The 24,482-nt window shown below is 47.6% G+C and overlaps 2 protein-coding genes across 9 annotated transcripts in view; both read left to right on the forward strand.

Annotated features, from left to right (window-relative positions):
- Nucleotides 1-24,482, forward strand: part of LOC120950818 (neurocalcin homolog) — a 110,350-nt gene that overhangs the window by 1,928 nt on the left and 83,940 nt on the right. For 6 of the 7 annotated variants that reach the window (XM_040369157.2, XM_040369159.2, XM_040369158.2 and 3 more), the window contains exon 2: nt 405-974. The gene's annotated coding sequence lies outside the window, so the exon portion shown is untranslated. The remainder of the gene's footprint in view (nt 1-404; nt 975-24,482) is intronic. The other variant, XM_040369162.2, reaches the window with a different exon arrangement.
- The window catches only part of LOC120950817 (neuronal calcium sensor 2), an 85,537-nt gene continuing 68,796 nt past the window's right edge, over nt 7,742-24,482 (forward strand). Inside the window, exon 1 of one of the 2 annotated variants that reach the window (XM_040369147.2) lies at nt 7,742-8,528. In XM_040369147.2, the coding sequence (XP_040225081.1) occupies nt 8,418-8,528 (111 nt within the window). In that variant the 5' untranslated portion in view covers nt 7,742-8,417. Of the gene's footprint in view, nt 8,529-23,133; nt 23,379-24,482 lie in introns of those variants that run through there. The other variant, XM_040369148.2, reaches the window with a different exon arrangement.

A 24,482-nucleotide genomic window follows, 5' to 3' on the forward strand; every position in this document is an offset into this window, starting at 1 on the left:
GGAGTGCTAATTTAACGGTGAAAACAAACGCATTCAGAGTGCAGTTCAATTTGAACGCGGGAGCTGTCCTGCCGTGTACGAAGAGTGTGCTTAGATCTGTTAGCCGAACCTGTTTTTTGGGGGGATCGTCCATAAAAAGTGACCTCGTGTTGGTTTCTGTGTGTGTGTGTGTTGAGTGATCGAACAAGAGATGCTCCAGTGAAAATACCAACCCACAAAGAGGGGGGTCACTGGGGGTTTTCCCACCGGAACCAGAAACAGAGGCGTTCGGCCGAGGCGCTGTGTTGTTTTATCTCTTTTTTTTTACTCAGTGCATTTTTATTACTGCTGTTGTTGTTTAAAAAGCAATATTGTTTATCTTTTTCTTCTTCTTCTTCTTCCTTTTGTACCTGCCGCTTCTACAGAGAGAGAAAGAGTGAGAGTGTGTACTGAAAACCCCCGACGGTAACAACACCTTCCCGTTTTCCCACCCCGCTCGAAGTCCTTCCAGAGAGTGCGTGTAGTTGTGCTCTGGTGTGTGTCTGCGTGTGTGTGTTTTAGTAGTGTGTACGCGTTCTGGAGCGTGTTGTGCCGTGTGCGTGTGTGTGATTCGCGTTTCGTAAGCCGCATAAAGTGTGCGTGCCGCGGTGCGTCGTAGTGTCGTAGTAAGTGCGGGCGCGTGAAAAGCCACCCCCCCGATCCATCCCAACAACAACAACACCCCGCTACTGTCCCGCAAGAGTATACCCACGGTTTTTACATCATCGCGAGAGTGTTTGTGTGTGTAAGCGCAGAAAAAAAAGTAAGCAAAAATACTACAAAAAGGAATAGCGCAATTCCTACAAAACAAAACACAAAACGCAGCCTTCCGTGTGTGACTGAACGCGTCCCGAGAACGGCGTGTTTTTGTGTATTAGTGTCCGTGTCAGTGTGTGTGTGTGTGTGTGCGAATGGTTGTGTTTGTGCGCGCGTAAAAGGTGCATGCAGTTGCAGGCGTAAGTTTTGTTGATTTTCACAGGGTTTGTTTTGGGCCTGTTTTTCCGGTGCACGGACCCCAGCAGAAGGAAAAAGTCCCGCCAGGGAAGGTTTTGGGAAATAATTGAAGCAGAAATTACGGGTGGTTCCGTTCATTACGATAACACATGCGTTCGAGCTGGTTGGACGTTGTGGGTAGCTAAAAGAAAAATACACCAAGCGGCAAATGTTTACGGTCGAATTGCTCAAAAAAAAAAAAGAAAAGAAAAAAAAAGGCACATGAAACAAAGGAAGAGGAAGGTAAACATTGGAATGGTTCTGTTCGGTCGCTAAGTTTGATTTTACAACCAAAAATAATATCCTCTGTTGGCACTGACTCGCTCGAAAATGCACTCAGGGGTGTACCCTCTCCCTCCTCCCTTTCATTTTTGCCGACACCACCTGGGATTGAGTTAATTTTTAACCTCACATTGCCGCACGGGCTGCTTAACGGTGCCGAAAATGTGAAACCGATCCACCTGCGTGTCTCGCCCTTGCTTTTGGTTTCGTTTGAAAATCCGTGTTGGTCCAACAAACCACCTCCCCAACGGCAGTGCCACGGGTCACACACACACACACGGGTTGCAGCCCGGTTGGCCAAAGTGCCGACCGTTTGCCGCGCGACCGCGCGCTATCGAAATGCCAAAATGTCACAGAGAAATTTTCGCTCAATTCTATAATTATCAGGCAAAAATCGTGTTTTTCTAGCTGCCTACCCTTCACCCTCTCGAACCCATGCATACGTGTGCTTGTGTGGTGGTGGTGGTGGATGGGAGGCAGTGTACGATGGCCGGGGTGGTGTAGTATATTTGCTTTTTAACCAACATAAACCTCCGGACACACAGCGAAATAGTAGTACCAGTAGTACCACCCCCTAGCCTCCCCTCCCAAAACCCACCCAACGGCAACAAAAAAAGAAACCTCATCATCATCATCGCGCCACACCATCAACAGAGTCGATTTTTGTCGGTGCCGCCACCCCCACCACCCACTCACTGTTGGTGCTTCTATGCCGCGCTCCTGCTTCTTATTCTACTTCTTCTTTTGAATTTGCCCCAAGGAAATGACATGCCAAACGGAGCAGTGGGAGCAGCGAATGAAAAACACAACCTCCAACCTTCTTTTTCTGACGGTGGTGGGGATTGAGAGAGGGTGAGGGGAGTTTACACAGTGCGATAGAGGGGAAGTTGGTGGATACAACACACACCCACAGAAAAAAACACGAAGAAAAAGTAGAAGAAGAGTGCACATTAAACTTAGACCGGCAGAGCCGAACGCGAGGGTGACAAAAATGAGTTTTTCATACGCGCGAGAAGGAAACGCGAAACATCATGGCCGATGGTTTTTCCGTGTGCAAAAAGAGACACGGACACGGTAGCAAACGAAATAATCGTCAATGTGGGGCTGGCGGGAGGGGGAGGGAGATGTATGCAGAGGTAGGAAGGGGTGGGCCTACTAGGGGAAGCGAATTTTCTTTTCGACCATTTAATTCCGCGAGGGCATATCGTCGGGCGGCGGCGGCGGCGGCACACTGGCAAATGTCCGCCAGGCCTGTGTGAAGCCCTCTTCGTGTTTTGTTGTTGCTGCTGCTGCTGCCGGTGGTAGTGGTGCCGGCATATTATTGCCATGTTGGGGTCGGGGAGGATCCTTTTGCGACACAAAGAAAGAGAGAAAGAGAGAGCGGGAAGGCCTCAAGAATGGTATAATTTTTCCGTGCCGCCGGCCGAGTGAATCGGTGGAAAAGAAGGGAAGGGCGGCAAGTGCCAAGTGAAATAGGCGGGAAAATACAAACTGAAGCGAGCGAACGAACCAAACCGAAGATTGCCAGTGGTGTGTAGAGGAGTATCAAATTATTTTACAAAAAAAAAAACAAAACAAAAGTAAAAACAAGAATGCACAAAAAGCACGACAATATACACGGCATGCGGAGGAATGAAATACAAATGAAATTTCACGTTTTAATAGACGAAACCAGCATAGAGTGTAAAAATACATTCGAATGGATCAGAAGCGGTAGGCGGTACCCTATCGTAAGAGTGAATTTCGACCATCGGGGTTTTTTTTTAGTTTTTGGATGGTTAATATGAAGAAGAAGAAGACAAGATAACAAGAAAGATAAAAAAAGATAATGAACAAATAATAATCGTTTCAATGAACGATTATATAAATAACCTTAAATTAATAATATCAATATAAAAAAAACATAGAAATAATGAAAATAGAAGAAAGTTAGAAGAGATAACAAAAATGAAAAGTGAACAAAATAATAATCAAACATGAAAAGTAAATGAAAAATACAAATTTTCATGAAAAAAATACAATATACAACGAAAATCAAGTAGAAAACATAGCAATCAATCTGAAAAGAAGAAAACGTAAACAAATAAAACAACATGAAAGAGACACCAAAAGAGTGACAAACAGTTTTTTGACAACACATAGGATGAAACGCGAGACAGAAGCGAGAGTAGCAAACGACAACAAGCCAATCCCGAAGAACACAGAAACGGATAATACATCACGAAACAGAAACCGGAACATCGTTTGTCACTTATGTTGAAGTTTCCCATTTGCTTGGGGATGTTGTACTGTTGTGCCTTGGCAACAGAAGCGAAGAGCCAGGAAGGAGCCAGGAGCGTTATTGACTGACTGTGCCTTGACTGTGCGCTGCAATCAGATATCCCAGCAACCTGGCTGGCTTGGCTGGCTGGTTGGTTGGCGATGGGGACTGATATCGATAGAAAACTGCGGGATGGGATTTTCCATTCCTTGTGTGTGTGAGAGGATTTTGGGTCGTATGACTTTACCTACCCTCGGTCGATTGTACAATGTCGACTAGTAACGTTGCGTTGGGGCCCGCTCGCGTCTGGAGAAATGCCGTCGTCGTCTGTTGACGTTTCATTAGTACCGGTCTAACCGGTTTAATGGGCTTTCGGATCGGGTAATTAGGTACGTAAGTGGACGCGTATATCCTCGGGCCCAACCACTTGCCCAGCTTTCCCCAGCTTACACGGGGTTTCTTCTCGGGGATACCTGCGGGAGGAAAGTATCGGATGCTTCGACGGTAACCGCGAACTGCGAGTTTTCCGGGTCTTGGGGAGGTTACCTTTTTTCGTACCAACATCGGTGCCGCATATGGGATTTCGGGATCCACACTCGGTTAGCTTGCCTTTCTCTACCTTTACCCCACACCCCCGGAACGCTTTGATGAGTTTGCCGACCGAGGATAAAACTGTGTTGCCCAAACAACAAAAGGGTGGTGCCTGCTTTAGGGTAGCAAAGGGGCAAAAGTGGTGTGGTGTATTGATTTAAAATGGAACATAATTACAAACAACGCGCATATGAACGCGGCGGGCGGCTTAAAGGCTTGTTTGGTGTTTTCATTGCTTATTCATCGCTTACCCATAAAAGGGCACAAATTAATGTTAAATAATTGCTACGATGAGATTGCAGCGTAATATTAAAGTAGCTTTACATCGCTACAGATAATAACAAAAGGGGAAAACCAACCCCCCTTATACGGGATACGCAAAACAGTCACCCCAGGAATCGATCACAATAGATGATAATTTTTCATCCAATTTTCTCCCCCCACCCCCAATCACCAAGCCGGGGGGCAATCAATTTCTCTCAATTGTTTATCTTCTGCGAACGAGAAGAGAAAGAGAGAGAGAGAGAGAGAGAGAGAGAGAGAGAGAGAGAGAGAAAAAAAAAAACATTACAACTCATTTCAGTTCGGCAGTTTAACATGGATTTGGGAGGGTGGTTTTTTACCCACTTTTCCCACCCTTTTACATCCCGTCTGGCACATGTAACACAAGCGGCGGCGGCGGCGACGGCGACAGAGTGCCACCCCACACAGCCCCAAATGATTTGTTACGAATTTAAATAATCAATCAATAATTTGAATATGAGGGAAGTGGAATTGGGGACGGTTTGAAAACAAGATACATTGCAGAAGAGTGGGAAGCGCTTCGAGGGGGTTTGGGGGGGGATCGTTAGTAGTAGCTACCAGGCAGTGTGAGGGATGAAAGGGGAAAGGGAAGTTGCCAGGGATGCCCAAAAATTCTGCACGCACACGTAAATCACATCACATGTGTGAAAAGCGAATTGATTTTTTCGTTCGATTCGTCCTCACACACGTCCTTGCGGTGGATAAGTAAGAGAGAGAGTGAAAGAGAAACAGCAGCCAGGGGTGGTTGGTGGGATAAAGATTGGATACTAGGTTGGAGCAGTGGCTGGAGGGGAAAGGTCGGCTCTATGAATTGGATTGGATCGGATCTAGCAGTTTTTTTTTTGTGTTGCTTCTCTCCTTCTGGAAGGCTCCCTCAATGAAGGTTTCTATTTTTTTGCCGCGTGTGTATGTGAGAGAGATTTTGGGATGGAAGCTGGGCAGCAGGAGGAGAAGGATTTGGATAGAGCAAACATAGACACACATACACACACACACACGTGCGAGAGAACTTTCGGCAAGCGTTTCCGTTTGTCATCTTTTGCGAGCGCTCGTGCTAAAACGTTGCCGTCGACGACAGCACAGGCAACCGGCAAAGACGCCAACGACGACGACGACGACGACCCCCAGTTAACATCAATAATCCGGCTCCAATCAGTGGCATTCTAATTCCGTCCCAGGGAGCGGTTTGGTTTGGCCTCTCCAGTCTCGGCTCGCTGCGCCTCCACCGTCCTCCTTTACCCATGACGGTTATGGCGCGCGTGTGTGTGTGTATGTATTTTTTGTTGTTGTTGCTATATTTTATCATCCAATCCCATGACCCATCCCCAGCCGTCGTCGAGCACGCCACGGGGAAGCAGTTCGGCCGGTTTATTGATCGTTTTGTCCATTTTTCGTCGTGCTGCCTTACATGATGGAGCCATATCGCCAAGTGCCCCGGGGTAGCTGGCTGAACGCACTCTCTCGCTCTCTCTCTCTCTCTCTGTTGGTACCGTAGCAATAGTAACCTAGAAGATAAAGGGCGAGAGGCTGGGGAGGGGAAGTGAGACGATCGAATCCCAGGTGACAGTCTTGTTAGGTGGAAAGAAGCAATCCATAAACAGATCTATAATAAGGCAATGAAACAGGCTGCATACATTTAGGCGCAATTCAAAAACAAATGGACATTTGTCGAACCGCCTAAAGTTATGCAATCTGCCTGACGATATTATCCTTTTGTGGCGCTGTTAACAATCTGTCGACTGGGACAAGACTTCCAGCGGCTCAATTCTTGTTGGAATCGATACAAACGTAAAAGCCCACTTCCGCCATCAGCAATGAGGGGAACGATCGATGATTGTTTCGCTCTCAAGTAGTTTGGTCTATTTTACTATTGTTCTGGTGGCGCTGTCGGGAATGCCGTCCAAAATTTATGTTGCATACTTTTTTATGCGCAAAATGTCGTCTGAAGCCTCACACAAAGCTCTCGCGATGGAGAAAAAGTTTGAAGTTGGCGACAAACTGCTCGGACTGTTTTTTTTTTCATTCCTGAGCAGCTTTAAGAAAAGCAAACATTTGCCTTCCCAGGTGTCGATTTTTCACCCGTCTGGGCGAAGACAATTTTGGCGTTTTCCGCTAAAAGACAATTAGAGTTCCAATTGTTCGATGGCTATTCTCTTGGCCAGAATCCCGGCTGGCTAGGCTGGGGGCCGGTTGAACTTTCATCAGCCTTTACCCTGGGTTCCCTCGAGGCGTCGACCAAGCGACGTGGATAGATAGTGTGGAAATAAAACTTCGCTCTAATTGCTTGCGTTGTTACGGCATGCCACCGGCGAATGGGGGAGGACCTACCAGCGTACCAGCCTGCCCTAATTTCTTAATTGCAACCGCGCGCTCATCTCGCGACCTCTGGAAGATATCGCGTCGCCGTTGGTTGTGCGACGGGACGGCATGTGGCGCAGCGTACAGGAGAGAATGAGAGAACGCTAACGAGAGGAATTGGTCATCATTATCGAGTTAGTAAGGTGAAATGTTTTAATTGCGTTAAACTTACCTGGGTAGTTCGGTGGGAGGGATCACCAGCGCTGCCCGAGCGGAGGTTAAGTTTCGGCTTTCGTTTCGCGGTGAGTAATTCCATTTGTTCGATCGCAAACGCGGTCCCCATTTAGTGTGTGGCGTCTCCATGCGGTGGTTCTGATCCGGATTATAGTGTACCTTTTGCCTCTTTTTTCTTCTCCGTTCGATTGCGATTAAAGTCTGGCCGGAATGGTTTGGCGTGTGCTTTTGTTTTTCCCCGGCCCCGGCCAGCATTCTTTGTGCGCGTTTGCTCATAATGCATTTCAATGCTGTTTTCACGCTTCTGCACTATGATTCAATTTCGCGCACAGCGTGTTCCGGCTTAAATTTCTTTCTTCCTGCTGGTGTACTCGATTTTTTTTGGGGTTTTTGTTGTTGTTGTTGCGTCAAACCAGTACAGCGTGGCAATCTTGGCAGCGATCCAAACAGAGTAAACGAAGCTTGGCATCGACTAGTGCCGAGGGGGTTTATCTGGGCGGCGACAGGGATTATAAATCAACGGAACATGAAACGCAACATTGGATTGGAAAATCGGGACGAGAGAAGAAGAGGAGGACAAAAAATGCACTAGAATAAAAAGTGCATCCCTCTGCATACACTTGGCCGGAGTTCATCTTCTTTTCACGCGTCTAGGCGTTCGTACGATCCATGGGGGCATGGGGTGGGACGGGGCAGGTTGGATTTAATTTTTCAAATAGCTCAGCTCCGATTTTTTGTCCGTTTTTTTAAATGCAGCAATTCATGTTGGAACATTTTGCAGTTGCATTGCACTGCGGCGGGAAAGGACACACTGAAGCAGACTGTGGAATGGAATGTGTGGAAGAATGAGCCTGTGGTGCAGTGTGGGCACCACCAGCACATCAGATGGGACAGAATTTGAAGCCAATTAAAATACTTCTACTCAACTCAGTTTCACACCTCCACGGCAGGGAAATCGTGGATCCGTGTTTTCCGTTTCTGTTCTGTGCTGGTAATTGGTTGGCCAGTTGTCGAGGGCAGGAAGTCGTGTGTAGTGGGAGAGAATTAAAAATGTAAAAAAAAAACGAAGTAATGTAGCATTGTAAGATCACGTTAATGTGTAAAATGAATCACACTGAGGCAGCAGCGCTGTACCAACACATTAAGCCAATGTAAAACACGTTCGTAGTGTGTCATCGCCAAGGCACAGTTCTCCTCGTCAACGCAGTCCGGTCCCTTCGAACAGTCCTTACGTCGTACGCTCGCAAAACCGTGTGGCGTGGTGTGCAGAAAGGGGTTGATCTTGCCTCTCCCCGGCACGCTTGCCTGAGTTACGCAGCAGCACCGTCGTTTATTTTCATCCATCTACATCCGTCAACGCGCGCGCGGCTCCATCCGTCCGTCCATCCGCCGGCATGCATCGTACACATCGTCCTCGTTTAACTTCCGCTGCTGCAAGATGCTGCAAGAACACCGCCCGGCCGGCTTTGATCGCATCATCTCTTCTGCATTGCATCGTACGCTGCCGAATCGGGAAGGCAGGAGAGCAGCGGCCCCACACTTTGCTCAGGTGAGTTTAAAAGTTTTACCTGTTTACACTATTTCATCGTAATCATTATTCACGGCTTGCCGCCGGCTCGCCGTGCACGGTGATGGAGCATAACGAATCTCGCACGCCCGCCGCTGCACAGAGCATGCTAACTGCCCTAAAGCGGAGCGTTTAAACGTAATCGCTCTCGTTTACGGTGTATCGAGCGAGATTGTTAGCTGTTTTGATTTATTTGTTTGCTGGCTGAGACGAATGTCTTGAGCTCGGAGAACGTGTTTGGAACGAGTGGCAGGTTTAAAAGATTAAAAAATGTCCCATAAACTGTATATTTTGTTGTGCAAATTGCATAACTTTAGGCGTTTTGTTGTTTGAGTTGTAAAAGAGCCAACTACGAGAGCTTTCGAGGACGAGCATTTTCCTTTTTAATGTTATTAGTATCTAAAAATGACTTTATTGTGCAGTTGGCTGACTGTGTAGTTCCAGATTCTTAGAAATGTCCCATTTCTCATATGTGAGATTGTATGTGCTATCATATGCTGTGCTAAACCGGGCGCAGTTCGAATTGAATGAACGAGTTTTAAGAATGATGCACAAAACTAGCTATTCATCGTTTCCTGCTAGACGTTAGTGTAGCGAAGACCTTCCACAAAATGGCGCACTAGAAAATAAAGACGTTTTCATAAATATTGAACGGTTTGGAGGAATCCTTGACAGCAGCGGGAGCAGGAGAATCTAATTTTCTTAAGTAGAAATAGAAACATATTTCACTTTCGCCAACGCTAGCCCCATAGCAGGTCAAAGGTCGCGGGCGTGCGGAAGCACCGAGTAAGCACGCGCTGTGCGATAGTTTGCTACAGGAATATGCAAATTAATTCTACATCAGCCAAAAACCAAAAAAAAACAGAATTCGGAAGAAAGCAGCTTACCAACTCCTAATCTTTTCACTGTTTAGCTTATTGCTGACACGATGGGTAAGAGGATTCGGATGTCCTTGTTGGAGCGCACCCCAAGCGCGCTCCAGTCCCGTGGTGGTACGCCTATCTATCTACTTCCTTCCTAACTTCGCAGTGGAAAACCTTCCACAGGAAAGGATTCTAGCGCTAGCTCGGTTAAATGGCAGCCCCTTCATTGACCTAAAAGGACACAAAGCGTGCCGAAACACACAAACACACGTGGCAGAACCATGAGCGCGCGGGCGGAATGCCACACTATTTCGAAATTTGTGGACGCGTGTTTTGAGCATATTTGGTAGTTTAGAAAGTAGAAGTCATTGGATGAACGACAAAAAAAAAAAAAAAACCCCGACGAAAAAGGTTCGGTCTACGCTCCTTTTTGTGCGCCCGGTTGGGAACATTGGTCTTGTGGTTTTTGGGTGGCAAGAGTTGTTTTGCGTGTCGATGATCAAGATTGTCTTCGCCTCCCGGGTGGGTAGCCGGCCGGTCCGTTTGGTTGGCACTGTTTTATTTATTTCGTTTGGCAAAGTTTGCCCCCCTCTTCCGTTCCGCTGCGCTACGGAGCGATATTATGAAGGCGATAAGTTTTTAGTTCGCTTGGAAGGCACACGAAGGCTGTTGATTAATGATTTGATTACGCTTGAGGGTGGAAAGGTTTCGGTTGGTGCAGGAGTAGCGATTGCTCGCTGGGATAGCTGGGTTATATGGCAGTAGCCCTGCCGTTAATCTATATGGATGTATTTTTAAGGAAATATTAAACGTCGGAAAGCTCGTCCAATTGAAAATTGGGGACCAAAAAAAAGGTCATGCATGACAAATTTTCACACTTTCTCGTGTGTACTGTGTTCCTGACTGAGGCAAAAGGACATTCGATTAGAGAAATAATTGCGTGTCCAAGGTTATTCGATTGACCAAAATCATACCAAGAAGTTGATTGCCCACACCGGACCCCATTTTCGATGAACCACTCGATGAACTGTGACATCGGCAGTACAGCAAGTACTACTCCACACTCTTGTTCCCCTCCGTAGCAGTGTTTGGCAGGAGCGCAAGGCTGTTGCAATTTCTAATTGAATGACAATTTCATTAGAATGTGCAACATCCCATATCGAATTGAAGGAAGCAGCAGTGGACGGTTCCAATTCGTTCGATTTCCCCCGCTCCGGGAGCATCCCGGTCGAGATACTACACAGTCCAGCTCGGACAGGATGTGCTTCGTTGGCTGCAAACTCAATTTTGTCACCCCGGAAACGAGTTTGTGGGGAGCGAGGTGTACCGATTTTCATGTTCCATCGAAGTGTGATGCATTTGGTTTTTCATTTCGTTTCATGTTATGTATCGAAAATGAAAAAAAAGGTGCCAAAACCATCCCCAGGCAACCAAGCTGCTGTGTGCTGTCGACAGAATCATAAAAGTGTACTTTTGTGTGGCGTTGCATGACTACGGGCGATTTGTTCGACCGATTGCATACTTTCAGGCGGTACGGCAATAAGCGCGCCCTGTAAAACAAATCACCTGTCACGAAAGCAAGGCTTTTCGTGGGCTTTGTGAAGTATCATATTTCAAAAAACATATCAGATTTTAAATAAGTTAAAACCTGAAATTAATTACACCATCCAACAACCTCCTGCCGTTCAAAATCTGCAACACGTGCCGGTGCCACTTAATTGCAGTTGGGCGTTACAGAAGATGTCGCCCATGCCGTGGCGCGTGCTGTATATAATATTCACCTTCTTGTGCAGGCCAATAGATTCGCTCTACAATATAGAAAACCACGTGGGTGGCTCACCCTTTTTGGGAGGAGGGGGGAAAGCTTATTACGAGAAATAAATGTGCGGGCGGGTACAGCCGAAACGCTAAACGAATAATCTCTTACTTCGAGCTACTTCACGCGCGCGCTCCGGTAAAATGCTTATCATAAGCGGGCACGCGTTCCCCACCGTATGCAGTTTGGCTATGCGGCTCACATCGTCAGACAGGCAGGCGGCCGCCAGGCAGGATCGTTACTTTTTCGGTACTACCTACCAAAGCGAAACGCACGCCCTAACGTTTCCCCGTACACAGTGGGCGCGAACCTTGTTCACCCACTCTCCAAGGTGATGTAGCTAAAGCTGTTGGAGGATGATCGTGTGTGAGTGTATGTGTGTGTCTATTTTTTTAGCCTTTTATTTCTGTTCCATCGCTCGTGATGATTGTAACCCTCACAGGAGCGAAGGTCCCTCGAACGTACGTGCGAATATGCCAATTGGGGCTTTCCTTTTCGAGAGCGCTGCTGAAACCTTCACCACAGCACAAACCACCCGGGTTCGGGCCAAAAGTATGCGTATAATTATGTAATATGGAAATTAATGGGCGCTATAATTCAGAAAATTAATCCAACTTTTTACCACCGCCCTCACGGTGGTGCACCGGAACGGTGAGATCGGTTCTAAAAGGGGCGAGCCGTTTATGGCGAAAGGATACGAGTTCCGTCCGGGGTGGTGTCGCGCACGTACACGCCGCACACGTATGTGTCGCTACGGGAAGCGTTGGTCGTTCGGCGGTATGTTTGTTTAGCATTTTGCCCTTCCTTTTTTTTATTATTCTCCAAAATTTCGTACCAATGCTGCTGCTGCTGCTGCGCTTTCTGCGCTGGCCAACTTTAGGCTGCCTGCAACGACGATCCTTCCACTTCCTCTCCCGTACTTTAAGTCAAGAGATGGCTCTGTGTTAGAGAGAAAGAGCCACACACATCCTCGACGCTCCTTTGCAAAGGCTTTGGTTGGGAGGGCTTTGAAAGAAGGAGGGCTTTGAAAGGTTGACCGGGAAAAGCATCCAGCGTAACGCACGGCGAGACTCGCTGGAGCCCGCTGGGAAAACTCGAGAACGAAATACACACACACACACAGTTATTAGGTCATGAAGGGGAATGGGCGGGCGCACGCGTGTGTGTGATCACACGAGGAAAAGTTGAGTCATACTTATTGCCATCGGAGTTGGAAAGGTCGGAGGTTGTGTTTTTCTCGCCACGGTCTCGTATAGCCGCGGTGCGTGTAAAATGGTAGGTGCGTGAAAATTGTTTGCTGGAGTCATTTCCCTCCCCCCCACCCGCAGCTTCTCTCCACAATTGCCTAGATTGGCGTTCGCCTGCAGAGAAAATTATGATTCCTTCTTCGGCGTGTTTGAAGGCGCATGCATGCTGATTGGTTATTTGCATATTTTCTTGCTTCCATGCTGAGTGGCCGTCGCGCGCACTTCTTGTGTGTTAGGTCTCGTGCTGCAGCAGCCTTGCTTCCTCGTTGGCAGGATTTCTGTTGTTTTTTGCTTAACCGTGGTTAGCGCCATTGTGTACCGAGCGGTGGGAATTACACGAGATTACTGGTGAATTCTCAATTACTGTCATGCAGCAACGTGGCAGACTGGCTCGAGGCAGCAACGAAACCCCGTCTCACTCTTGCCCACAGTCATGATTGAAGCGGTAATTTCGCCCAATGGAACTTATGCTTGTTGACCTTTCATGGTTGCGGAAAGATCGTGTGAGACTGCTATGTAAATTATTTGCATGAGGCGCCCTGTGGTCTTTGAATAAGTCGCATGTGTTTGGTGCTGATGGTGCAATGAGGTCACTTTAAAATAATTATTTAGAATTATTCCAATTGAGTAGTAGGAAGTAGCGGAGATTATGAACATTTGTCGATCGATCGATTGAAATTAAAAGCAGCTAAAAATTATTTTATTTAAGTTGTGCAATGCCTAACTTCTGGCACTTATTAATCTGTTACAGCCTTACAATATGCAATCCGCACGACTGTTATAGCGTTTTTACATTCAAACAAATGTAGATGGGTACAGAATCCACAAGATATCTTGTCTTTTGAATAACAAGGTTCTTGAAAGGTTCAAGTAATAGTCCTCGAGTGTATCATGACCGTAGCACCAGTTATGGCATGCGTCAGACCTTGAACCGTTTTGGTTAATGGTTTTGGCTTCGTGGCAAGCTGATACGACACTACGACGCACTGTACGGCGCGTACTTTCTTGCGCCGTGATTGAACAATGCGACAGTCAGCCCAGTACCGCTGGTGCCGTCTTTCTATGTACGAATGAAGTCCTGAAGCCCCGCTCAAGTACGTTTATCTTGAGTTTTGTTCTTGCCTTTGCTATGCCCGCTTGCTCTTCATCTTGTACTGTGTGTGTGTGAGCTGGCATTGCCGTGGTAGCAGATGAAAAGATAGGAAGCGCGTCTTAAGCCACTGCTGCAAGTACTTGACACCGCATCACGCCCTTGGAGCAGATCCAAAACGAGAACCAACCTACTGCGAGCGTGTGTACCTACTGGGATTAAGCGTGGCGCTCGCAATGCTTGTATCATTGCGCGTGTACTGCACGGTGTTACTGGAGTTGTGGCAGGATGTTCTGTAGAAAAAAAGAGAGCAACCTTGTCCGGGACAACATGATGATATATTGAAGCTGGAGAACTGTGTATGCAAACCGGGTAGAATATAGTTGGCTATCTTGGCAGGAATGACCATAATCGTTTGCTGCTGGTATCAAGAAGAATAAGATTGGGTATTCATTTTTCGTTGAAATCATATGCTGTGTCGAAAGCCGAGAAAGGTCCACTATCGATGTCTGGGTACTGATTTCGTTTCTTCTATAGCAAAGCAGTTTGGTGACATCAGAGAACAACAGTCTACTGATCTCTTTTGTGAGGAGCTTCATCCGAGTTGCATCTTCAATAATACAAAACAGAAAAAAAACTTAGTGCCGAAGCCTTTGTACATCATAACTAGAGCATGAACAAAGCTAGCTTCTTGTTTGCCGCCTGTACCTGGTCGAAAGAGGACCCTCATCGATTCTTATTTTCTCCGATAGCTTTTAGCATGATGTGACTAGCTAAGCTTGTTTGCTGTGTTAAGAGTATCAAAACGAAACCAGTTTGCGGTTGATTCTGCTGCATGATATTCGTCCTCCGGTTGTTACCCGATGATGGGAAATTTCCACGAAAGACGGGACTGCTGGACTACGTCTTACGTTCTCACCTCGTCGGTACATTGCAATGCAACGATGTTGCAGTGAAATGAAGCTTTTTTTTTCTTCTCCTCTCCATCTGTTTCCTTTTTTTATTGCTGTTTATCAGACTACATGTTTTTAACTTTGTAGAACCACCACTCGGTAGTCTCCAGCAAGTCTTGACGCGGTACTGTGAACAAACTTTGCCGTCAATCGACTACTGCTCGATTGCAAAGCATGCACACACACAGAGAAACAAATCGCAACTAGAACTTGACAGCACCATAATCGGATACTTTGTGGAAGAGGATAGTACTTTCCAGCAAAGGAGCGTGCTGAGTTCGTTTGCGATATATGCGCTTTGCGGCTCGTCGTTGGCGCTCTGATGTTGGATCGCAGAATGAAGAGGAGAGAGCTAAAGTACCTTCCACCGGTAACTTGATTTTCTCGGTGAAAGGTAAACTTTTCATAATGAATGTAGTGTGTGCGGTACATCGTTTCATTTCTTCCCCGAGATTATCTGCAACGTGACTATCGATGAGATAGAACGGCTAGGGCGCTGGACGGCGGCGTCTGATTCATAACGCTGAGCGCGGGGAGGCGCATACACGTTACTAAATGACCTTTCGGCTAGAGATTGATGAAGCAACGTGAACGTTGCCGCGATGTTGTGCAAGACAAAACAATACCGGTGCACGGGTATATCGCGTCGTTTTATGATGAAAATTGTTGTGAATTTCTTCTTCACTGCCAAACAACGAGCTCCCCAGTTGCCTGCTTTTCCATCTGCCATTTTATACCGCGTCGAATGCAAATGACGTCGAAGCCAGCACCGGAAACCCAGGGACGAAGATGCAATAAAGCAAGCGAATGGCAAACCGAATTTAATAATCGTTATTCATGAGCATATTTTCTGTAATACTTCCCGTCGGGTGACTGTCGATTGCTGGCGCGGGCAAGGTTGGTGGTCAAAAGGAAGTGCAAGCGAGGGGCGGACCACACGGACGGCAAACGGCTGTGTGGCCTTTCAAGCCGTTGCAAGTCGGAATCAATGATGTACAGCTTATGGAGCGGAACAAAACAGGAAACAGGAATTCGTCGGCGAGCGGTTCCTCCTGCTTTGTGACACTGACACAGTCATTCGGTGAGTTCATGCTGCTGTATCCGTTCCAGCTGCAATACGGATCTTGCGCCGGAGCCGTGCAGTACCCGGGCAGTCGTCTAATGGGGATTGCTGATTCTGAGCACAAAGGGACCGCGCTGGATTTTGATGATTCTCCACGAGCGTTCCTCTCGAGCGTGGTGGTGGGTTCTCGTACGGCTTGCTGGAAAGTAGGGAAGATTATGATGCATCCACCTTAAAAGCACTGCAGCGAGCAACGGCGGCGCCCTGGAGTGGGTCATTTGTTTTGTGATATTGTCTGTGAAAGGGCCGAAGCTCTGAGAACACCCGGGGCTGGGTATTAGGTCATCAACAGAACCAGCATGCAGCAAAGGGAGCAGGATCATGACAAATTTTTGCACACATTGTAGCCGTGCAGATCACATTTCAAGGTTGAAAAACAAGCACCCCGAAAACCCCAGAGCTTTTCTCTGTAGCGCGTACTCGTAGCGCTGTCATTGTCGTTGAAGTAATCCAGACATTTTGGAGCATAACGTTTGGTTGAACCCGAAAACGGAACACACGTGTGTGTGTGGACGCACAAGGGCTGAAAAATTCAACTTAAATAGCCCCAGTTTTTGCTACCCGAATGGCACAATTTAGCGTTCCAAAATTGTAATACAGTGACACACGCTCACCTCCTTCCACTCCGTTAAATTCCCATCAGCAGCTACCGTGTGTGTGTGTGTGTGTGTGTTGTGCTTCGGAAGAGAATCTTACGGCAACGAGCAGCAGCGGGGCACAATCGTTTCATTCTACCGTTCCGTTTTGTTGGCACGCTTCCCGAGGCCCTGCGAAGCCTGAGCCAACCCATTCAAACAAACAAATGACGAAAGCGCGACTGTCACGCGAGTGAAATGCTTTATTTTTACTACTTTATAATCCTCGCGTCTCTCGCGTGACGCTGCTGCTGCCCTGTGGTGTGCCTGTGTGTGTTTGTGAGGGGTGTGTGTGGACTTTTGAGTGAAGGCAACAATTATAGCACTCGAAAGCTCTCGTCGCGCTGCTGCTGCTGCGAGGGCTTAGAAGTTCCCACTCACATGGGAAGTGTGAGTCAACTTCACGCTAAGCTATTCACCCGGGGTAACAGTGGCAACCTCTGGCAAATAGAAAAAGGAAGAAAAAAGGTGTCAGTGCAATATGTGTGCATGCAGCATGACAAAGGTACACTACTACAGGCTGATGTCTCTTTTTTCGTCTCTTCATACGCTATGAACAGCGGCGCATCATCCTGCCCGCCTTTTGCAACGTGTTCTTGTCAAACCAGCGCTCTGCTGGTTGGTTCCGTTCTGCACATGGCTGCACAACTCTGGGCGGAAGGAATGTGCACTGGAGAGCACTATTGGGATGAAGAATGCTCGCCTAGAACGCAGCCTGTGTTCGCTGGGGCAGCTGTTGAAGCAGCAGCGAGTCAACAACACCTCGGCCAAGTTTTGATGGCAGTAGTCACGAATGAATTTTTAAGTGAGTAATTTAAAAACGGGGCAACTAGCGGGACACACACACAGGGTACGGCAGCAGTGAGGTACGTATCGTATTGCATCGTATTGTGCCGTCGGTTGCAGTTTGTCGTACGGCCGGGGTTGTGAGGCTGCTTAATTTATTTGCCCGTGAGTGCTTTCATCCAAGTGTGATTAAGCATTTTAACTTTATTTCGACGCTATTAGGTATGATGTGTTTGCCTACTTATACATGCCACACGACGGGGTTGGGTTTATTGATAACTGAGTGATTTGGGAGCAGCAGAGCAGGGAACCCTTTTGTGTGCCAATTATTGCGCGAATCTGATAAATCTGTTTGTCACGAATTAAATTAAGTCTCAAAAAAGTAACTTTAAATGGTTTCAATGATCAAAGCGTTACGGTTTCGCTAGATTATATCCCATTAGAATTGATTCCTAATGCACAGGTGGTCATTATTTTCAACCAGCGATATCCGGCTTCTCCAACCATATCCAGCTGGACCTGCAACAGCACGTGCGAGTGGCGGGATTGGAGTGGCTGTATTGTCGTGCACGGTTCGGTTACCATAAATCATAGCCAATCGTGTGCCCCGTTAATATGCACCTAGGCAGCACGTTTATGGTGGCGTTGATTTGTTGCACAAACTGGCTGCACCGCTAAGCAGTATTTATGTTTACCTTTTGTCCCTACCGCACTCACCCACACCAAGTACACTGGCAGTGTCCCTGGGAGTGCCTAATGTGTATCCTTTGCGCCCGGCAATCGCCAGCATGCATCCTAATTTTGCATATAATTTCTATCGGCTACACCACCCGTTCCCGTTTTTTGCACGGTGGATTGCTTTGAACATGCAATAATTTATGTGCCTACCGCCCACTAAACGGAATGGGGTGGGGTGGGGTGTTAGTTTGTTGCTTGGTTGCATCGTTGATGAAAATCGTCCACATTTCGAAACATTCCGACCGTCCGTTCGTCCGTAGACCTTGACCCTGTGTCCCTTTGGTTTTGCTACCGAAAGCCGGCTATTACCATAATCACCAGCTTTCGGTGTCTTTGTCGGTTTTTTGGGGCGGGCAAGGGACGGTCCGAGGCTCGTGGTTAAATGACCAGAAGTCCAGCGATCGCCCTGTGGTGGATGCACGATGAGCGTGTGTATCATGCGCTAATGCTGGAATCTCCACACGCTCAGGCATCTTCACACGGTGTTGGATTATATTGGACAGGAAGAGGGTTTCATCGGGGCTTTCGAGCTCCATCTACAGTGTGTGTATGTGCGGAGTGCAGTCTCGGTGGCTGATGGAGCGAACTATCGATGGTATGCGAAGATACGAATTTCTCATCAGCTATTGCGCTGGAAGCTATGCGTGCGGTACAATGCAACGGTTCGGTTCGGCTGCTCCTGGTGTGGACACGCTTCTTCCGTGTGTTTAACCGCCGACTAGGTAATGAAACAGTGGTACGCCGAGTCTCGGTATGTTAGGTTCAAGGTTGGTATGCTTAGAAGCCACAGCCGGTGGTTAATGTATAGTGAGAGGAGACATAAACGAAGCAGTGCGGTCGATAATCCAATTGGTAATAGCCTGGATGCTCTCTGATGGCCAGATGAGGCCCATTTCTCTTGCGTGCCAACACTGTAAGCTTCAATGACAGTCCTATGATAAATGTTAAGCAGAGCTTGCCTATAAGCAGAACTATGTAATGTTTATTGCATACTTTTCGGCGTTTAGTAGAGTTGTTACGGCTGAATGAGCCTAAAAGTATGCAATTTTTTTTAAATAACTCGTTTAAAGTAATCTATTAACAAAATGCTCCGTTTTTATAAGCTTGTCGGGCTGGTTTAACAAGCCTGTTACCTGGGTACGATCATGAGAAGCTTCTTCAAGCCAAACGTAACCTATCAGTAAGAATCAACCTACATGGCAAGCGACATGGAACCCATTATATGCGTCATCTTGCGCTCACTCGTCTATGCTACCGCATCACAAAAGGCTTGTACGTCTCATCGGAGAAACAATTTACCGTCAGTTGCTTCCCTGGCAGCTGGAGCTTCTGTCGCCTGCCTTGTATACCATCCCGTGTACTATCGGTCCCATGTGACTGCTCCTCCGGGAAGAGCGTTATAAATAGTCGAAAGCTATTTGTAATTATTTTGCCACAAGAAGCTTTGCGGTCAAGCACACCTGTCATCTTTTTCGATCCGGGGAATGTGGAGCGTGAAGCATGGAAGAGGTATATTGTCTCGTCTCGTGTGTTTGGGTTTTCGTCAGCTCGCTCCTTTACCCCGGGGCTGGTTGGTGCTATCTGCCAAGATCTAATTTGTTGTCACTTGTGGTAAATCGAAATTATCCAAAATGATGAATCGCCTCAAACAATACCGTGTCTGCCGGTTCCCTATGCAAGCGTCGCCGGATGTAATTATCCTTGCTCCTGCGCCCTACCCTGTCCTGCTTATAGTGGAAGACGAGGGGTAGCGCGGCTACATTGTAGTGGGCGATGGGAAGGTTTAATAAGCCACGAGAAGTCTGTCGGACCGATCGGGGGTACCAGGGATTTATCACCATTACGTGCGTTATCTGAGCGTCGACGATTGGCTACTAATAGTGGTGTAAGCACGACCCTCTTTATCTCTGTGTAAAAATGAACGAGCGAACGAACGAACGAACGAACGAACGAGCCCTATTCTAACTAGACGCCGAACTGCCGTTGGCAATCATTTAGCTAGTGATTTAGAAGTGGAGTATGGGTAGCTATTTGTGAGTTCGCTCGTGACAGACCACTTATTGTAAACCGCACTCAGCACATCCCCGCCCCGGCCCACATACATTCCATGGGAGCCGCCGAATAAAGCTGATGCTGAAGCACCGATTGCGGCGGTACGCTGTTGGTTGCTCTGTGTCTATGGGAGACGCGTATTTTTAGGCGAAGATTGTGCGATAGAGGCGTAGCGCCAAAAAGAACAAAAAGAACAAAAAACGAAAACGCACTAAAAAACGCAAAAGTGGGTGAACATGAATTGTTGACTATTTTTAACCCATCCGCGTGCAGCAGCGCATTCAGTCATATGGGTGGAAAAGAAAGTTTAGCATACAATGTATTGGGTGCATGCATACGGAACATTCTTCATACGATTAAAGTACAGCGCAACGTTTAGGTGTGTATGTGTTTCAATGCATTTAAATGACACTGCAAGATGTTTTCACGTCTTTTCTGTGCCCAACAGAGCAAAATAGTTTTCCATGGGCCGCGCTAGAACATTTTCGTACGAAAGAATGTGAAAGTGGTCCGAAGAGCTGTGGCAAACCAGTGGTGCAACTGCAAAACCTGTGCACTTCTCTTGCACCACTGTTACACATAAAAAAATCACACACACACATACACTGTAGAGGACGAAGAATGCAGTGTCGTACACCGGTCATGGTTGCAGCAGTTTGTCGTTTGAAAATAACCTGCTCCATCACGAGACCACAATGGGCACGAGAGAGAGAGAGAGAGAGAGAGAGAGAGAGAGAGAGAGAGAGAGAGAGAGAGAGAGAGAGAGAGAGAGAGAGAGAGAGAGAGAGAGAGCGCACGTTGGTTGCTATTTTTAGTGCTGGGCGATGCACAATTTGATGGTGCGTATTTTTAGATCCATTCAGTCCACTGTGCATGTGTGTGTGTAGTGCGTTCGCCAGTTTTTGGAGATAAATCAATGCTCGATGGTACTTGATCGTAAAGTGAGTCATTGCGGTGGCGGTGAGAGTGAGAAAAAGTTCCATTTCAATGATATGAGCCGTCCAATTAGACGACGAGTTGTACGCCGAAGTTGTAAGTTTAGTGCACCAGGGCATAGTTGTGTAGTTCGACTAATGTTTGCGTGCATGAGATATTGTTTACGACAGCAAACAATTTGCTCCGAATGTTACAACTTAATCAAAAATGAAATCTACTTGCTTGTATGCTGCCTTGGAGTCGAACTTTCCATGAGGGTAACCTACTATCATTCAGCTCAACACAACGGCAGCACTTTGAAAGTTTCAAAGAAAGGAAGAAGGCAAACTATTTATCTTTTACTCACTTGCTGTGCGTTCTTCGCGCGATTTCCTGCGGCACACTTTACATTTCTTTCACTTCCCAGAAGTACTGCGTACGCCTTACGGCACTTCAAACTCCTCCCAAGCTGGTGCTGCTCTCTCTCTCTCGGGTCGTAGGGTGGCATTGTTCCAGGCAGACAAGGAGACACTGGAGGAGCTGATTGGTATTTGTCTAGTGTAAATATTTTGCACACTCCCGGAGTGCGCGCGCCGTGTTTTAGTTTCATTTGCCACTTTCGTAGTTGGTAATTATCTTCCCAACCCTCATAAAATGTGTGTGTGTGCGTTGGGAAGGGGGAAGCATTCGCAAACTGCAACCAAACAGCGATAAGAAGATGCGCGCGCTGCCCGTAGAAGCACCTTTAAGTCGAGATGCGTAAAGGTTGTTTCAGGGGTAGTGGTGGATATTAAGCTGATGCTTGAATCCCCGGGATGTGGGGGGTACACAGATATCTATGCGTGTCATGACCTAATGCTATTCTCGCCTGACGCCGGAATCGTGGCATCGGCAACGGAAAACGGATCGGAAAGGCGTCAGTAACATGTCGATAATCTGATAATTAATGGCCATTTTTACGTAGCACTGTGCATTAGAGAGTGGCTGGTCGTGTGGCGGTTCGCAGTCTTCTCACTATATCCCATCTATCAACCATTTGCAATTGATATTGCTACGAGGAGGGGGCCGATGGAGCCTTTCCTCCAAGCTGCGCTGACCCGCGGGATTAGAAAGGGTAGCAGCGCAATCGTCTTATTGCCATTTTTACATCGCTCCCAGCAGTAGTAGTGCTTATCTCACTAATGGACGAATGTCGATATTGCGTCGTTTATCCACGTGGAAGTCGTTCTCGGTATGGCATCGCTCTCGAGCTCCAAATGTCACCCCGTGTGTGTGTGTATCTGAGCCTTTCCGCGAAATCGGACGATCCTCCATCGCGCGGTACCTATCGGTCGGTAACGAGTTGTGGTAGATGATTACATTTATCTCATTTGTAGGTTAGGGTACAGGCGTCGTCTGCCTTCTGGACGTCATCAGCCCACCGTTCTCCCTTGCGGGCGGGCTTCGTCGGTGGATCGCATGATGTATCGACGACGACGACGATGCCTTGGGTGCGCTTACATGTACCACAGCCCACCCTCCTACCCATCTTTCCTTTCTCGTCTCCCCTTGGTACGCAATTGAACCTAACCTCACATCTCGTACATCATCCAAAACAATCGTTAATATGGCTCGGTATGGAGAGTGGAAGAGAGGGAGGATGCTCAACACACGCGGAGTGTGGCTGCTGCGGGTGGAAGAGCCGCACTCCTCCCCATCCGCAGTTGTACGCAGCACGCCTGCAGCGCCGAGTGGAATAGATCCAAAATGGAGCAATGTGGAGTTCGACGCACCAGCAATATTCGCAGCATGGCGGGTGCGGGATGTTGGGCGAAGGGGTGCGGAGTGAATGCCCATTGTACGCACCGTTTCGTGGCTGGAGGAAAATGGCAAAAGTATGTCTGACTCTTTCTTTCTCCGCTCTCTCTCTCCTTCTCTCGGAGTGCCTCCATTAAGCCTCTGGGGCGCGCCGCAGTTCGCTTGCGGGTGGAAAAACACAACTGGAAAAAAGCAGGCAGGCTCTGAAGTCTGATGTCGGTGTTGTGTTTTTTTTTTCTGTGTTGTTGCCCTGGCTTTCCTCACTCATCACCACGATTAGAAGTGGCAACCGCTCTGCCATCACAAACCGCTCCCCACTCCCCTCAAAACACTGTTACTTTCCATTGCAGCTTTTATCCCGGGGATTTAACATCGATCTGTTTTGTGTGCCTTTGTCGGTGAGTGTGAGTGTTTGTGACTTTGTACGCGTACGCTGCGTAGAAGTTTTTCGCTTTGTTTCGTTGTAACTTCGTTGTTGTGTGTTGTGTGACTCTAGCATGGCCTCCCGGAGGCGTGCGAATCCAGCGGCGGCTTTGTTAGTGCGGTTGATCTGACATTTCCAGTCCAGTTCTTGCTCCCGTCCCTGCCAGCTGCCAACGGCACCGTTGGGCCTGTTTACTTCGAAGATTTTGTTTTTATGTGTCTTTTCTTGTTCTCATCTCAAATCTGTATGTCTTCCGCAATACAGCTTCAGTGTGCGTGTTGTTTAGAAAGCGAATTTTTATTCCGGTACAGAGATACTTTAAGAGTCGGGAAGTAGTGGACGCGCTTTTCTCTATTACGTGTGTACGAGCTTTTAACGTCTATAACAACCATGGTACGTGTATCATCTATCTCTATCTCTCACCATTTTACTTCCAATCCTCATCACGGCTTGACGATGACAATATAATTTTAAACTCAGTTTTATGCATCCGTTTGCATTATAAATAAACGTCATAGCCGAACTCCGAGCGTGCCGTGATGCCTTTTTGACGAGCAGCGAGCAACAGCGATAACGACCCTAACCCGTGCCATAACTGTGCGCACTTCCGGGCGAAAGCCTGGGCCCCGCAAGCACGTGGAAAGTGGAGGAGGAATCGCAAGCGCGTCGTCCAGGCTGCAACGACCTTTTACGAACTGCGACGTGCTTTCGGTGGTTCGACTATAACCCTCCCCACAACTTGATCACTTTCATTGTCATCTTTTATTTGACCACTTTTAATCGCTCTATTGTATGTGCGGCTTGGCACGGATATATGGTTCTCCCCCTGTTTGCATCATCGTACGCCGTGTCTGGAATGCGCCCAGGTCCGGTGTGGTGGTCACGCAAAACCAAACTCACCTACCTGTCACATTTGCATTCGCGCAAAAGCGCATCCATTTGTTGCTTGCGTATGTGTTGCGTACGTTCGAAGAAAATGCAACTCCCCTCCAGTGCATCGTAATGACGGTGGGAATTGTTGTGTACCTTTTACCCCGGGCCATTGTGTGGCTGTTGGGGAACATGAACACAAGTGCTGATGTACATACCCGGCGGGCTATAGGCGGTCACGATACCGTCCGTTTTCCAAAAACTCTGAGTGTCAACTGGGGTATGCATGCGGATCGGTTGAATGGCTGATCCTATTGACCATCAGCACACGGGTAATGCAATAAAAGGTGGTGTATGTGTGCTCTTTTTGGGCTGGTCGGCTCGAGGTGCGAATGTTGATGACTTCCGGCGGGACTCTGCGTGCTTGCGTTATCATTTCTGGCTGTTTCGAGTGCTCCTGCTGTTTCACACACAACGCTGAGCCTAGGTCGTGGTAGGAATACGTTGCGTTGAATCCAGTTGAATCCACTGCGATGCGTCTCCGTTGTCTATTTCCGGTGCAATTGATGGAGACTAATTAAACTCGCACACAAATGCGCTGACCCCCGGGTTGGGTAGAACGATTTC

The sequence above is a fragment of the Anopheles coluzzii genome, chromosome 2 (assembly GCF_943734685.1).
Source record: "Anopheles coluzzii chromosome 2, AcolN3, whole genome shotgun sequence".
Taxonomy (NCBI): Eukaryota; Metazoa; Arthropoda; class Insecta; order Diptera; family Culicidae; genus Anopheles; species Anopheles coluzzii.